General features: G+C 34.3%; 1 protein-coding gene across 7 annotated transcripts in view; it reads right to left on the reverse strand.

The window, feature by feature from the left end:
- Positions 1–15,944, reverse strand: part of LOC126053653 (cell adhesion molecule Dscam1) — a 136,538-nt gene that overhangs the window by 66,807 nt on the left and 53,787 nt on the right. For all 7 annotated transcript variants that reach the window (XR_010278192.1, XR_010278194.1, XR_010278193.1 and 4 more), the window contains exon 4: positions 2,163–2,305. Coding sequence is in view for 4 of the 7 variants with exons in the window: in XM_064043743.1 (XP_063899813.1) it covers positions 2,163–2,305 (143 nt within the window). In the remaining 3 variants the exon portion in view is untranslated. The remainder of the gene's footprint in view (positions 1–2,162; positions 2,306–15,944) is intronic.

Here is a 15,944-nt window from a genome sequence, read left to right on the forward strand (position 1 = left end):
AAAGTTTTTTTCTTTAAAACATAGTAGGTACGTTCTTTTTCGAGAAAAACAAGTCATAAATGGAACGTAGGTAAAAACTAACATAAAAACTGTAAAATATTGACGCTAAGCCGGAGCCAAGCCAGGTGTATACTTACAGTAATCACACACATAAGCAAACACCCGCAAGATTTACCCCAATCCTTTTTACGGATTCCGAAACCACAATATTGGTATAAATAAAGTACCAACATTACTTTCCCGCAAACATGAGAAAATAAAATACGCATATCAGCTTTCATACATCATCTGTGGAGCGTGTGTGTGTGAGTGAGGTGTGCATGTGTGCGTGCTGTCGGCAAGAATGTAATTTTGCTAGAATCTTTGAAGTTCGGAAGCTGGAAACGTAATCGCATATTGGTGTTACGTAATATTTCGCTTGTATTAGTGAGTGTTAGTGAAAGTTTGCGGATTTTCGCTTTTTATTTTTTATCTGTAAGTGGAAAAGAAATGCCTGTTTTGGGAGGATGTACGTAGAAATTGAAAATAAGCTTAGTACTTACATAAAAACTTATTTCTACTTCGAACGGATTAATGTTATTTTACCATTCTTTTTCCGTATATTTCAGTCATTTGGTCAGACAGAAATATGACAAACAAATTGAACTGGATAATAGGTATGTACAGAAAATAAACATAATATTAAACATCATCAACAGCTCTAGCTACCCTAGCTAGTTACATAACACCTGATCCTACGCATCCTAGAATAACATAGAAGTCTGTAAAAGTAAAACTTCCCAAGTTGCGCAAGATTATCCCGTGAGCTGCTTAACTTGATGTTGTGCTTTCTAAGAAGCCACTGCGTAAGCCACCGCTGTTGTTCTATCTTAGCTTAGTTTACAAAACTACTAGGTAAAGCCTTCTGGAAAACGTAAGCATAGAAAGGTAATACTAAAGTCTTTAAATATGCAGAAAAATATTATGAATTAGGAGCACTTTTCAGGTGAAATGCGTGATGGCACCTTGCTATGGTATTTGCAGGGAAAAATGCGATAAGATACCACGGGACACAAAATAAACTGCAATCTACCGTCACATGACTATACGGGGCTCCTGACGTGTGGTCTACCTACCAATATTATATGGATATTGAGCATTACGTATAATATTCCAAAATGATTCCAATAAAGAAAACTAATGTTATCAGCAACCTCCAATCTTAATCTATATTAATATTATAAAGAGGTTTTGCTCATTAACTTAATACGTAGGTGGCAATTTAGTACAAAAAATCGTTCACTAATAGTATACTACATTATCCCTAAGTGCTATAGGCTATTTTTTATCTGGGGAATAAATATGGCTTCCAACGTAGAAAACGGTGAGAATATCTGATAGGTATCGTGGAAAAATACTGAAAGATTTGTTTATGTTTTTTATTACCTTTTTGTTGCTATAGAAATATAAGGCATAATAAAAGGCTTAAAGGATAACAACGTACCGGTGGTATTTGTTTATAAACTCAACGACCATTAAACGTAAAACCATTAAATTAAATAACTTAAGCACAAAACTAAAACACGATTTCGATAATCCCCCACGTAACGTAATAGTTACCATTACGATAAACATAGTAATAATATAAAGTTAGTTACACAAACATGTGTAAAGAAACTTAGTAAGGTACATAAAGAAAATATTATTGGCGCCCGCGCTGGGACCTCCTACTCACAGCAATTTGAACAGAAACGGCCTTAACGAGCGATAAATTGCCTACGCACTAACCGTGACTATATGTATGTACAAACGCAATATTATGTATGTTCTAAGTTATGTTGTTTGTGGAACATTAAATTAGGATTTAGCCTCATTCATTAAGGATAAACAAAGCTGGTCTAGTAAGCACCGAATGGCAAAGGTTAAGTAATCCAATAATATTGCTTGTATTGCCAGTTTTATAACAAGATTATAAAGTTTTTTCTGTATTTTATTGAATAGTAATTCATAGCTCGTAAACATAAGAAAATGCTTAAAAAACACCCTAAGGTAAAATGGGACCTAAGTTTCAAGTACTGAAATAAGTATGCGATTGTTACCTGTCTTCATAACTTTTCAGAAACACCAGCGTGTAAAACACACAACAACACTTGCATATAAAATAAAGGTGATCATCCACTAACCTGCCTGTGTCCGCATGTCCCTTGACACGATGGTGCCGTGTGCGTTGTGCGCGCGACATCGGTACACCGTCGCGTGCACGTCCTGCCGGTACTGCACGGCGCTGAACGGCAGGAACACTAGTGTGCCGTTGTCCAGCACTTGTCTGCGGAAGAAGGTTTAGGGTTAGTGCTGTTGTGAAATGACGTCTAAGATGAGAGTGTAGGTATAAAAGGCATGTGAAGTTTAGACACAAAAGTAAATAACTCAATGTGCAAAGAAGCTTTGGACAAGAAAATACAACGAAAATCCTTTTCAAAACCTTTCAATATACGCGAGAAAAACAATAAAAGTCCGCCACAATATTTTAAACACAACCGATTGCCCATTCGGAACTCGTAAAAGTACCCGAACTCAACACCTCAACCCGAAACAAAAACGAAACGGCCAGTACTTATCTTAAAAATTTCACTCGGAACCATAAACCGCGGGATGCTTAAATAATTCCTGACTTTAATTTCCCCAATGAAAAAAGGATAAGACCGAATTAAGGAGGAATTGCAGTGCCTTTTAAAAATGGAATGGCGGCTCGTAATTGGTGTCGGGATCGAGCGGGAAATTTTGAGGAAATATTGGACAGGCACGGCCATATTGGAGTGAGCGATAGAAATGAACGTTCAGGTAAAATGGCCGTGTTAACGAAAGAGTTTTTATTCGACGTGCAATTGCCTGGATTGCTAAATCCTGGTTTGAATTGCATTTGTCGGCAGACTAAACAGTTTATAATCGACAGATTTTTTGCTGTGTTAAATCTTCTAGTATAGGTACAAACATACATTAGGTTAGAAAATATTGCTAAAAGGTATATTCAAATTAGATTTAATGTTATATGAACTAACATATAAACAAAGTATGTAATAAATAAGTTATAAAAAAGAACCTTTACCGTCATAATTGGATATGTTATACGACTTACGAATATCAGATATAATATAATACTTTAAGGAAAAACCGAATATTATTCGGTAGGAAAGCTCGCGTCAAATCAAATACGCTGTAGGAATACAAAACAAGTCACATTGACACCTGGCCGTGATGTCATCAGTCCTCCCTGACATCTATCAATCTATCACAAAGCAACCAACATCATTCACATTTCCCGTATTTTCAAAATGCCTGAGTTAGTTTTATTGCTCCTTCGGGGTGTGGTAAAGCCACGGGATAATACGATAATCGATAGGGGTAACTTTGTAATAAGCTTATTTCCATTTAAAAAAACCTGACTATTAAACTCTTATGTATGATACACTTTCGGGCATAAAGAAAAATATTAAAACATGACGCGTGGCAACGATGCGTGAATATAAGAATATTTTTGTTGCAAATACAAGGTGTTGATTTGCATTTGTGCCATAGTTCATGAGGAGGACATACAATACGTACATAATCGATTGGAATTACAGTAGATGGGAAATAACTAATATGCACTGCTTTTTTTGACATTGTAATGTTGTGGTATTTCCGAAGTAATCCAATTTTATGAATGAAATTTATGAGTGATCGTTGCGTATGCTTTGTGTTTGCGTTTGTGTGAGGGTGCAGCACGGTTTTAACGCCAGTAACATACGCGCCAAGTTTAAATAAGGCTAGATGACATTTGCGGAATTCCGAAAAAAAAATTAAGAAAAAAAATTACGTACCAATTTTTTTATTGATTTGGGTCGAGAATCATTAGCATAATTACCTCCTTGAATATGGCACGGATGCAAATCAACAGCTTGTATAATAATTTACTAGATTATGTTCGTTATGAATTACGAAGAATTTTATTAAATAAAGCATGGCTTGAGGCTGTTGTGAGATTCGTCGTGTTGATAAGGAATATTACAACGACTTACCTACATCCAATTGCTTTTACACGCGAATGCGTCAGTAAAGAAATGGGGAAATAGGGAAACATTTTATTTAGAACATAATGAATATTTCAAGTATCTAAAAAGTGGTCTAGATTTACTATAGCGGATATTTCGCTTTGGAATGTTCAAATGCGCCCAGATATTGCTAAAGCAAGTGTTAGCTTAGTTTAACTTTTAATTCCATTAGATTCAGCTGCATTGCGACTGGCTAACGCGTATGTGGTGGTTCTTTTTCCAGAGTTTTGACAAAAGATACTTACTAGATCTATTTGTTTAATCAAAGTTACGAGCTTGTTTTTAGCGTACGAGATTTACTTCAAAATAATCTCTAAAGCTAAAACAGCAAAAATAGAAACACAGCTATTAAACAGTGCTCCACTCCACAAAATGTTGAAATAATTTAGTTTGTATAACGAATGCCAAAGAAAGTACAAACGTGAAAAATATAGAAACATACATAGGTACATGTAGGTAGGTATATGTACAAGTCCGCGGCAAGCGGCGAGTAGCCCTTTGATGGAACATGTACCTAATCGTTTTACGTGCGAGCGCGGTTTGGGTCGACCTTTCACTTCGGCTTTGTAAGATTTTTTGATCAATTACCTCAGAAGCTCGAGATTTCGATCCTATTGTGTTTGTTAATATTGATAGTGATAGATGAGATATGATTCGATAACTGGAATTGAAATTACATATTTGCCATTCGCAAACAACAGGTAGAGGAATTTCCACAAAATACAAACAATAACACACCTTGCAATTTATCGGAGAAAAAACAAAATCCTTTGTTTGTCAGTAATAACTCCGGTTTCATACCGCCATCATCCACAAGGGACCCACGTTGATACAACACTGACAACAAGTTTCGCACATAACACAATTTGCCAACTCCAAACGATACTCATTCATCTTCATTCAACAAAACGAAAAAATCCAAACACTTTGAAAGTTCACCGTCACCTGTCACTTTTGAACTTACTTTTTAAGAATATCGTGTTTTTGGAACAAAGGAAAACCTCCATTTCGCGGGAAGTCCCTGGGCACGTGCCATTTCACTTCTGAGAATAATTCCGTATGTTTATTACTTTACAATTTAGTTTTCCTTTCCTAGATAGATGCTGATAATCATATTATTATTTTTGGAGGTCAAACTGTGCTAGTACAATATTCTAATCAGTCATTTAAATCTGTAAACTGTACATGAACATTTACAATTACTTGAGTTTATCTTGTAAAACGGATCTTAGGAATTGTTAAATTAAACAGTCGAATTAAGTCGTACACCCAAAACCCTCAAATTAACATGCACAAAATATTCGTGAAGCAGGTCTACAGAGAGAGCTATATATTCAGCGTGTGACGTCACGGGCCGTTTCGTACATTATGTAGCCACATTCGTAACCCTAGCCCGGCTCATATTTGTATAATAATCGAGGTAAAAGTCGTTCCACATTTTAATTAACGAGCGTTTTATTTTTGCTGAGCTGTGCGACCCAAAAAATACAAGTTTTAATGTAGTTGAATATTTTTTTTATCACATCAAGCAATTATTTATATGCGAAACCAAATGGAAAATGTAAATAACATATACGTTTCATTTGGGGATATTTTTCAGAAAATATTTTTGTTTATTTAAGTTTTCTTTTAACTTTTTGTTACGAATGTTTATACGATATATGTATTTTGGATGAATGTCACCTGGAATTGACAAACGTTTTCAATATTGGATTTCATAATATTTTTATTTTTACGCAAAATATGTTGCTGTTCGCGCCAGACTTGTTTTTTTGCAGGCTATTTTTGTTATACGTCTGTATAAGGGATTAATGTTATTCTATTTTCGTTATAAATCAGTCTAGCTTTATGTTATTGAAAGTGTGACTTTCAATAACTCGTCGACTCGTCGCGCCGAGGATCGGTTATAGAAGCGTAGCCGTGAAAAGTTTCACTAAGTACACCAAAAAATACGTATTTTACATATATTGGAGATAGTGGCGTATTTTATATACCTAATATACTATTTGGAACATATACATGCATGTAACGATACTTCTCCCACTCGATCACAAGGAGTTGGAGCTTTACATACATGTCATCATTGAGCAGGAGGTATATTCTCAGGGGAAATCTGCGGATAACTCCGACCTAACAATATTATAAGAGTTTTGCCTAAATTATACTAGCAATTTCTTTGTGGTGCGTTTGGAGCCATATTGGGAGTTCTCTAACTGATTGGAAAACTTGACGTAGTTGGTCACATTGAGAAAGTTTAATATACATGATACGCAATCTTGTGGCAATTAGACTATGTTAAGTGGTTCAGTGAGTAACTGATACAACATTTTCTTTGTTTGAATATCATACTAGTTTTACCGAATGTTCTGGTACGATGACACTATCTGTAAGTTGAAATCTTGGTCTTATTCCGCTTTCATATTTCTTGGTAGAACTAATATTCGTAAGGAGGTATTAATCAAGCAAGCTGTCGACACGCAACATAAGCACGTAAGTACTACAAACAAAATAATTACCTCTAATCAAACACCTGAGTAATAGGCAAATATTATTATAATAATATCAATATTTGGCGGAGCGTCGTCGCAATGCAAACATTAATCATGTCATAGCCTTGCTTGGACAGGGAGTACGGTGTGTAGTGGAGATATATAAAGAGTATATAGGTCACTTTGTATGTATTGTATTGTGGTATTTACGTTATTACCTGTAGTGCTATACTCCTGTACTGGGATTCTATAAAACTCGATCAACAACTCGCATTTCACTTCGATTCGTAATGTCATTTCATACTTTAGGGGAGGTAGGGGAGGGATGGGCACTTTTTCACAATTTATTGCATAAAAAATCAGATTTTACAGATCATTATCAACTTTTATTGCCATTTCTTATATTCGGCTAGATATAATGAAAGAGCTTTCCTAAAAATTACAATCAGTTTCAACATTACGAGATATTTAAACGGTTTTATTTAGCTCACCCCGTTTGTTTTATTACTTATTCTTGGATCAAATTTAGTAATTAAAATTTCACCCTCTTCCTGTCAACCGATTGGTCTGAAATTTTGTATACACCTCAATATGGGTATCAAATGAAAGGGCTACACAAGTAGAATACTGTCAGCAACCCCAGCGGGGCGCAACAGGGCCAAGGCCTGCCTGCACGTCGATTCTATAAAATTCGAACAACAACTCGCATTTCACTTCGCTATTCACTCTCACTTCGCATTCGATTCAGAACGACCTTGATTTTGCATTCTGTAAACATCACCTAATCACTTGCGAAGTGAAGTGAGCTCGACATCGACCAATGCTGTGCTAGTGACTTCCCCACTCGACAAAATGTCAACCGAGATTAATCAGTTTTTAATTTTATCAGTTTTGACACAGAATTTTAGCTAAATATGATGTTTTAGTTATAATTTGTTATTGTAAGGAATTTGAGGCAGCTTTTAAGTATAAAATAAACAGAAATCTCTAAATTCGTGCTGTGAATATAATCTATGCTTACCCTACGAAAAAAAATACTGACAGCGCCAATTTGCCTTTCTTGCTGATTTTGAGGAAACCTTATATATTTTTTTACTACGGCCGGATTGTTCAGAGCTTCCACTACTTCATTTATGCAACGAGATGCAGACGGTTGCGATAAATAAGTTCTGATGCCCTCTTTAATAACCTTCTGGTAACCGCCACTAGCCAAGAATGATAAAGTACATAGTATCTGTGAAACAATAAATCAATAAAAAATGTAATACCTACTTAAAAGCAAAGCAAAGAAAATAGCATCGGTAGTAGCGAGAACCAGAGCCAGTAACAACAGTATTCTGGAAACAGTGGCCGAGAGGGTGTTTTCCCCTTTGTTGAGACATTTTGTGGAGAGGATGGCCGCTTGAAAATCTTGTTTTTCATCCTCTGTACAAGATGACTCAAATTCTGTTTTTGTTATTTTTAATTTTGTATGTACTAACACTAGATATAAGGTATATATAAGCTACTAACATTATGGATTTTTTGTTATCCGATTTTTGAAAATAAATTAAATTAAATTAAATTACTTTATCTGGATTTAGTGAAAACAAAATTGAGACCAATTTGGTTATTTTCATGCTTAAGAGAATACCAATATTATAACTGAAGTACAGAGTCTTTTGAAAACATATCAGCTGGCGGGGAAACCACATAAAGGGAATACTCCTTATTAAGAACTAAGTGTTTTTCTTATTATTGTGTGCTTGATTACAATTTTTCAACTATAAACTGTGTCAATACTTACTTTTACACGAGTTGTAAGTCCTTTGCCTCGACGTTTTGTGGGCTTTATCAGGGGCAGTAAATCAGACTCCAGTTGGTCAATTAGCTCCTTTGACAATCTATATATGCTCACATAGTCATCATCGCGAGTTAATAAAGATAAACTACGCATTCTAGCAGATTGTTGACGCTTTTCTAAATTATCTAAAGCATGAGCTTCTTCTAATAAAGATTTAAGCAAAAACATTCTAGCCATCGTTAAAGGTAGGCACTTAATCACTTTAAAACACTTAGAACTTTATTTAAACACTATTTTAAATATAATAGTCTCTAGATCAAGTTGGCAACGGTACCTGAAACAAGATTCTATAAAGGATTTTTCGCGCAGATTTATAACCTCACAAATTTTCACTGACGAAGAAGAGCAAAATTTACAAATTATACATTACATGGTATGTCCAAGCCTCCCTACCATAGGGAGCATTGGACACTTTGACTTAGTTTATGAAAAAAATCGGTAAAAACTTTTAAGTTAAACGGTTTTATCTTATGTGCACTGAAAACTAGAAAATAAAAATAGTTACTTACCTGTCAACCTACGTAGGTGGTCCCGGTCATATTAGACTAAAATAAAAACGTGGGGCCCATTAACTATTGCTGTAGTACTCTCTTCTAAAGGTATAATAGGTGTGGATTGCATCGACTTACTATAATTGTAACTGGAGATTTTGACAATCAATAATTAATAATAGAAAATACACATACCTTTCATTAGTTTTCTCTTTATAACGATCCGAAACCGCAACAAAATATTTAAGTACTTTTACGAGTGTTTGTTCTTGACAACTCACAGAAATGACAGATAGTCTATGGATGAACACCGTTACCAGTCGGTAACGTAAACTACCCAATAAAAAAAAACAAAACTATGATCAGAAATCAGAATAAAAGGACCCCCCTTTTATTCTGATTTGATCAACTTGTCAACACGCTCGATAGTGTAGCGCTAGTGTAGTTTGACAATGTCAATCACGAAACTTTAAGGTAGAATTCCGTGGGTCGCGATTGTCGCAGCCGCGCGCGACAATAGTCAACCTATGAAAATGTATGGCACCGCTGCCGAGGGCTGCGACAGTCGCGCGCGGACGACGAATTTCGTGAGCCGCTCGCGGCCGTACGCTTCTCAACATGGTCTAGCGCTTAATAACATCTATAGAATTTTAGTAAAACCAGAATTAAATTTTTGACAATGCCGCGAGCAGCTTACGAAATTCGTCGGCCGCGCGCGACTGTCACGGGCCTCGACAACGGTGCCATACATTTTCATAGGTTGACTATTGTCGCGTCCACGGAATTCTACCTTTAGATCGAAGTCGAAGTGAGAGTGATGTCGAAGTGAGTTGTGATATTTTATAGAATCGACATGCTGCTTTAAAAGGATTCGCAAATATTCTATCCTGAAATAATCTCCACTTCAAGAGTCCACAGTGATAGATCCAAATATATATACTTGTACACAAAAAGTAAAAATTAATCGTAAATAATTGTCTTTTCTATCCATTTTATTCGTGTAAAATCATATTTATATTTAAATTCAGATGTTACCATTTATAATTTCATAAATATTTGATTCGTAGGCTTTTGGAAAACACTGATTTACAGTTCGGCGAAGGAAAACATCCGAAAAAATACAGAGACATTTAACGCTGATCAAATATTGGCTTTCAGTTGTAGCGTTTTTTTGAATTAGTTTAGTTCAACCAACGAAACTATTAATAGTTTAGTATTCCTCTTGTAGGCAGGTAAAATTATTTGAAAATTACAGGTAAATCAAAAATGTATCCTCACGGTTCATCTCTTCATTTAAAAAATGTTCTAAATAAAAACCTCATATTATGACTTTATAACAGAAAGTTGTCAATGCAAATGTTACGATATATGTATCAATTAGTGATCGATAATGCTTAGATTGAATCTCGGTGACTAGCGCGAACTAATCACGACTGATTTGATTACACTGCTCGCTTGTTATGCTAGCCTAGTACTTCGAGTGCTGGAGTATTATTCTAGTTTTAGTGATGGTATTTTGTAAGCTATTTTTTTTGTTAGGTATTTCAATATTAGCTAGGTAATTACTGAAACTATTGTACAATTATTAGACATTCACTCTATTAAATAAGTGTGTTCAATTTAATTAATTCTGACTCTTATTAATATACAGCTTGTAGTGACAGAATTATACCAATTTCTAAATTGCCTTTATCCATAAACTTAAAAAAGCAATTCATTAATTATGTAAAATCAATTTGTAAGTCAGTTCTATTTTCGTTCATATTTCAGTAGCATACGTATTTTCCCACTTATTTCTCATAGGTGTTGTCGTCAGTGTGTTTATTTATGGAAACCCAAGTGTTAAATCAATTCATAGTTTATGAATGAACACCACAGTTAATAGCTACGTGTATATTACTGTTACTAGGACGTACACATAACTACTGATATCAATAATGAAGAGCTCACATTGACACAGACATTGTTTGTCGGATATTAATAGCCAATTACTGTTCGTACACTTCCTTGTAATATAAAGTGCAACGACAATGACCATTCTGTTTATTTTCACTGAAAAATTCGCTCGAAAAAGCATCACCATGTTTTTCTTTAAACATTATTAATATTGAGTCATTATTATGAGTTTCATATTGCAAAATGAATGGAGTGAATTCATGTTATATTTTTCATGCAATCGTGTTTTCCTTTTAATGTAAATGGGTTGTAGTTTTTTTAATTAAAACCTTTTGTAAAATAAGCAAAAACTGCAAAGGAATACTATCAGCGATTTTTGCTCAAATACATGTTCTACAATAGTTATAAATTGATCTCAAAAGAGTCTAGGTGCTTCATATAAATAATATCTTTATCTGATATTAAAACTTGGTTGCAGTTGTTTATGAAATTGCGCACAGAACATAAAACAAGGATCAAAATCATCTAACTAAAGTTCATGTTATTTGAAAAACTGTTTGAAAAAGTAACCCTTTGTCTTCTACAATATTCATAGACAAAGGCCTTTTTCGAAAAAGTCGATTGCTCTATCAACACTCGTCACTCATTGTCAGTTATAGGCATTGCATGACAACAATTATTCTTCCGTCATCCGTACACAGAAAATGGGTCAACGATGTAATCGAATCTATTAACATTAATGCACAACAAACAGGTCGATTTAGTTATTAATATCCAATTAGCAGACAAGAGCTCATTACCGGTATCAGTTGAAGAGTCTGTTGAGCCTTTAAAATAATGTTGTCAAGCCTGTATTCATTCACCGCTTATTAATATTATATTACTTTATAATTAACCAAATGACAATGATACTCATTCGATATAACTGGATGGTGCAATATAAGTAAACTGATAACAGTAAGCTTTTGCCGAATTACTCCTAATTGGCAAATGAGACGCTTCATGTGATCATACTTTAGATATCTGCGTTATGATACAAATGGTGCGGAATTATTCAAAAGGGCAGTTTGACAATCCCATGTACACCTGTGGGTCTTAAATAAATTGGCATCGAATGACCAGTTTTACATAAGTCATAATACCTAATCCTCTAAATAAATATCTTATCCATTAGCCATTTAAATAGGCAATTACCAGCAGGAGGCGTCATTACCATCCTCCGAACAAAAGTTATGGGTGTTAACTTTTCACATAAATTTTTGTCGTCCCCATTAAAGTAGGTAATGTAATTCTGTGAGGCTGAAGCTTCGGATATCGTTGTCTGTTGATATTTGTGGCTTGCTTAATGTTGCGGACAAATTATAAGTTTAATAATACTTTTTGTTACACAAGCCTTGTTTATACAAAGAAAGAATAATAAAAGACTCGAGAGAGGTCACCTGTATCCGAAATGAGCACCAAATCTAGTATAATAATATATTATGTAAGTACAACGGTTGAGCGCAGGTTGTGTGTCACCTATATAGAAAACAGTTTGTTTATTGTCTCTTGGGAGAAGCATCGCCATGGTTCAATTAACAAATCATTAGGTAGACAGATAAATGCCGAGTATATTCACACAAAAATATGGACAATAAAATAATCTCATTAGTTACTTTATGTTGAACATAAAATAAAGATTGTTTTTTATTAGATTTATCACCAAAAAGGGCGTACAACTGTTTGTTATAAAAAAACCATTTACGTGTTTAACGTGTAAAACGTTATAATTGTAGCTTTACGATAACTTTCGTTATGTCTTGTAGTGTCTCCATGTTTGGTACAAGTTTAAAAAATATATTTATTTACATAGGTAAATCACAATATGAAAAATATTTTTTTCCTGTATCTCCGTACTTTAAATCATCTCGTTATCTTTAACTATTTCTGAGAAATTATGTCATCTTCATTGGTCTGAAAATAATATTTGAGTATCAGAATAGCAACAAGGAAAGTTACTCCTAAAGCCATTACATCAAATATTTTTCCCTAAATATTCATTGTTCATGTTATATAACTACAGTTAACACCTTAAAACTTATAAACTACATAATGAATCTCCGTCGCTCGCCGCTCGCACCTCGCGTCTCGTACATTTTCGCGGACCACTGCTCAAAGGGTAGTCGTGTTCGTTAGGAGTAAACTGTCTACTACCTAGCTCTAAATATGAGCGCTTTTTATACAAATGTGTTATGGGTAGGCGAGAATATTTGTACGAAAGATGGGCTGATAGGATTTTAGTTTTATTTTATCTAAAGGACAACATAGTGAAATTGAATCTTTTTAACATCTGAAAATTGTAGTAATACAAGTATGTAGAATACATTTTAACAAAAGACTTATTCTCTTATTTTTTTACAAGAAATATTGATGTTAATGACAAACTTGCAGCACTAATTTGGCGTCTACTTTGTATAAGTTTTTCGCAAAGAATAAATGATTGAAAAATAAGTGTCCACAATGAATCACAAAGTGGAAAACTGCAACAATCTAAGAGCAATTTCACTTGGAATCTTGTTATACTCGCAGAAGTAGGGCGAACTATTTTCACGGCGTTTTCTTTCATTGTTCGAATTTTGTGTTTTTGAAACTTTGCACGAGGACTTTAAAAATTTTATATGTTACGTGATTTGATCTGAAATTCTTATAATGGTACATGATGATTTTGTTTGTCTTGGTTTACTGTAGAGAGCATCATTTTAACAGTAAAAAAATAACCATAATACAGGTTCATACAGCACTAAATTTTTGATTTATTTAGAAACTGTTACAAAAACTGTATTTAAATTTATTTTAAACGGAAAACCGCAAAAAGAAAATCACATTGTATAATTTACTTCATTAAAATTAAAAATGTAAAATGAATTCAAAGACATTTAAAATATCTGCGGAACTCTGAATGAAATTAAAATATAAAATACTTGTTTGCTAAATTAAAGTTACCTCAATTTCTTACCGGACGTAAAAACCGGTAACATTTACATTTTATTTATTTCTTTCTTTAACCGTAATTCGGAAATGTTCTCATTTTGTGAGTTAGCTTGAAAGTTCAATTTTCTTATCTGACGCTACAAGTTGGATTAGTTCAGTAAAGTATTGCAAACGTTACATTGTCTTACAGATCAGCTTACTCGACGCATTTGTATAATCGTACTTATTTGACTTTGGAAATTGATCTTTAACTTAGTTCAGATAAAATATACTCGCTTTCTATTTATGTGTTTTCTTTCTCAAAGTATTGACAATTTGTCTGTAAACGATTAAAGTTTCAACTTTCTCAGAACTATTTGAATGTGAATAGTTTTCATTCAAATCAAATTTTGCAGTGACGCGAAACTGTAGCAACTCGTATATAGGACAGACATAAAACATAACTATAACATTTGTACCGATTCTCAAATACTCGACTTGAATATTTTCATACAATAGAAGCAGACATAAAATGCGCATATTTTGTTGCGGGGATTTTGTGAGACACGATTCCTTCATAACATTAAATAAAAATATTCATATCTGATATTATTACTATGTGGTTATGAAATATCAAAACCTGAGCTCAAGCTTACTCTACAAAGATTCTATTACGTTACTGTAGGAGCCATTAACAATAGTACAGAAAACAAAACAATAGCAGGCTACATGATTATAATCTCCAGACTATTACACACACATACACATGTAAGTTGATTAAAAAACCTCGTAACATAACCCACAAACACAAGTCTAAACGATTGTAAAAGAAAAAAGAAAAGGAAAAGTACTCGGTCAAAAGAGCAAAGTACGTAATAGAAAGACAATTTGGTTAAAATCCGATTAAGTACGGACTTCTTTTCTTTATTTCTTTGGAGATGAAAAAAGTAAAACATTCCGCTATCAGGCGGGTAATGACTAATAGGCCAGGAGCCGGGAGCCACGGCGCCGCGACCGAATCACACCAATTACTTTGTCAACATTTGAAAAATCCCTTAGAGGAAAATGTAGCAAATAAACATACCTTCCAAAACGAGGAAAACTTTTTATGCATTTGGATTGATATGACATTCGCATGACAACTCCATTAGATAAATCTCTTCCAATCTGCTTTACTTGGAATGGATCACAGTTCTCAACTATTAGGTCACGAGTTTTAAAACACTCTTATCACTAAGACTTTTAGAGGCGCTAAATCTTTAAAAGACAAGAATGAAGAGGCTTTAAAATATTTTATTTGAAAGTGGGATCAAAAGTTTAGGTTCCAGTGGTTACTGTCACAGAACCAGTTACACAGCGTGTTAATCTTCGCCGCGAGTCTCGTAAACGCGAGGAACAAGAATGGTCATAACCATTTTATTTACTTTTATAGCTTGCAAGCTCCTGCAACGCGATGATTTACGTCGCCGGGAACTTTAGCTCCGCCAGTCGTAAAGTAACTCTGTTTGTACTTAGGTTGCCTATCTGTGCCGTGAATTGCTCCCTATTGTCATTTTGTCGAGACCATGGACGTAAATGTTTTCAATGTGAGTTACATAATATCTAAAGTACGTAATATTGATAACGGAATAATATATTATAATGGAATTCAATACATTTACCTGTAATGGTCTTGCAAACCAACGTCTGAATAACAAGAAAACATAATGAGCAAGCGTGGCGATCAATGTTCCGCTCGTGCCTTCGAAAAACCTTTGACATTTTCCTTTTCCTCATAATATCAAAAGTACACATTTTTTGGTATGAGTATTTCATACTCGTAATAATTTAGACAACTGGATTTCCGAAAAGAAGATAATGAATGACTATTCGAATATTTCTGTCGTTTTGTTCCTGTTCTTCGAGTGAAAAGTACTAAACTTAATTAGATGGGTTTGCTTTGAGCGCGCTGAAATAAACCAGAGTAAGCTAACGAAGGTATGCCAAGATGGGGATTTTCACTTGAATAAAACCGGTAAATATGATGAAAAATAATGAGGTCTTGAATTGGAGGTCTCGGAGTCGACGTCTGACGATTATTACGCATGGATGTACTAACGATGTAGATTATCTGTACGGAATTACTTGCCTAGTCAGCATTTTGTATCACTATGAATAATGCCATATACCTAGATATTCAGAAACATCGTAGTGTAGGTGGAACTAT

The sequence above is a fragment of the Helicoverpa armigera genome, chromosome 3, assembly GCF_030705265.1.
Source record: "Helicoverpa armigera isolate CAAS_96S chromosome 3, ASM3070526v1, whole genome shotgun sequence".
NCBI lineage: Eukaryota > Metazoa > Arthropoda > Insecta > Lepidoptera > Noctuidae > Helicoverpa > Helicoverpa armigera.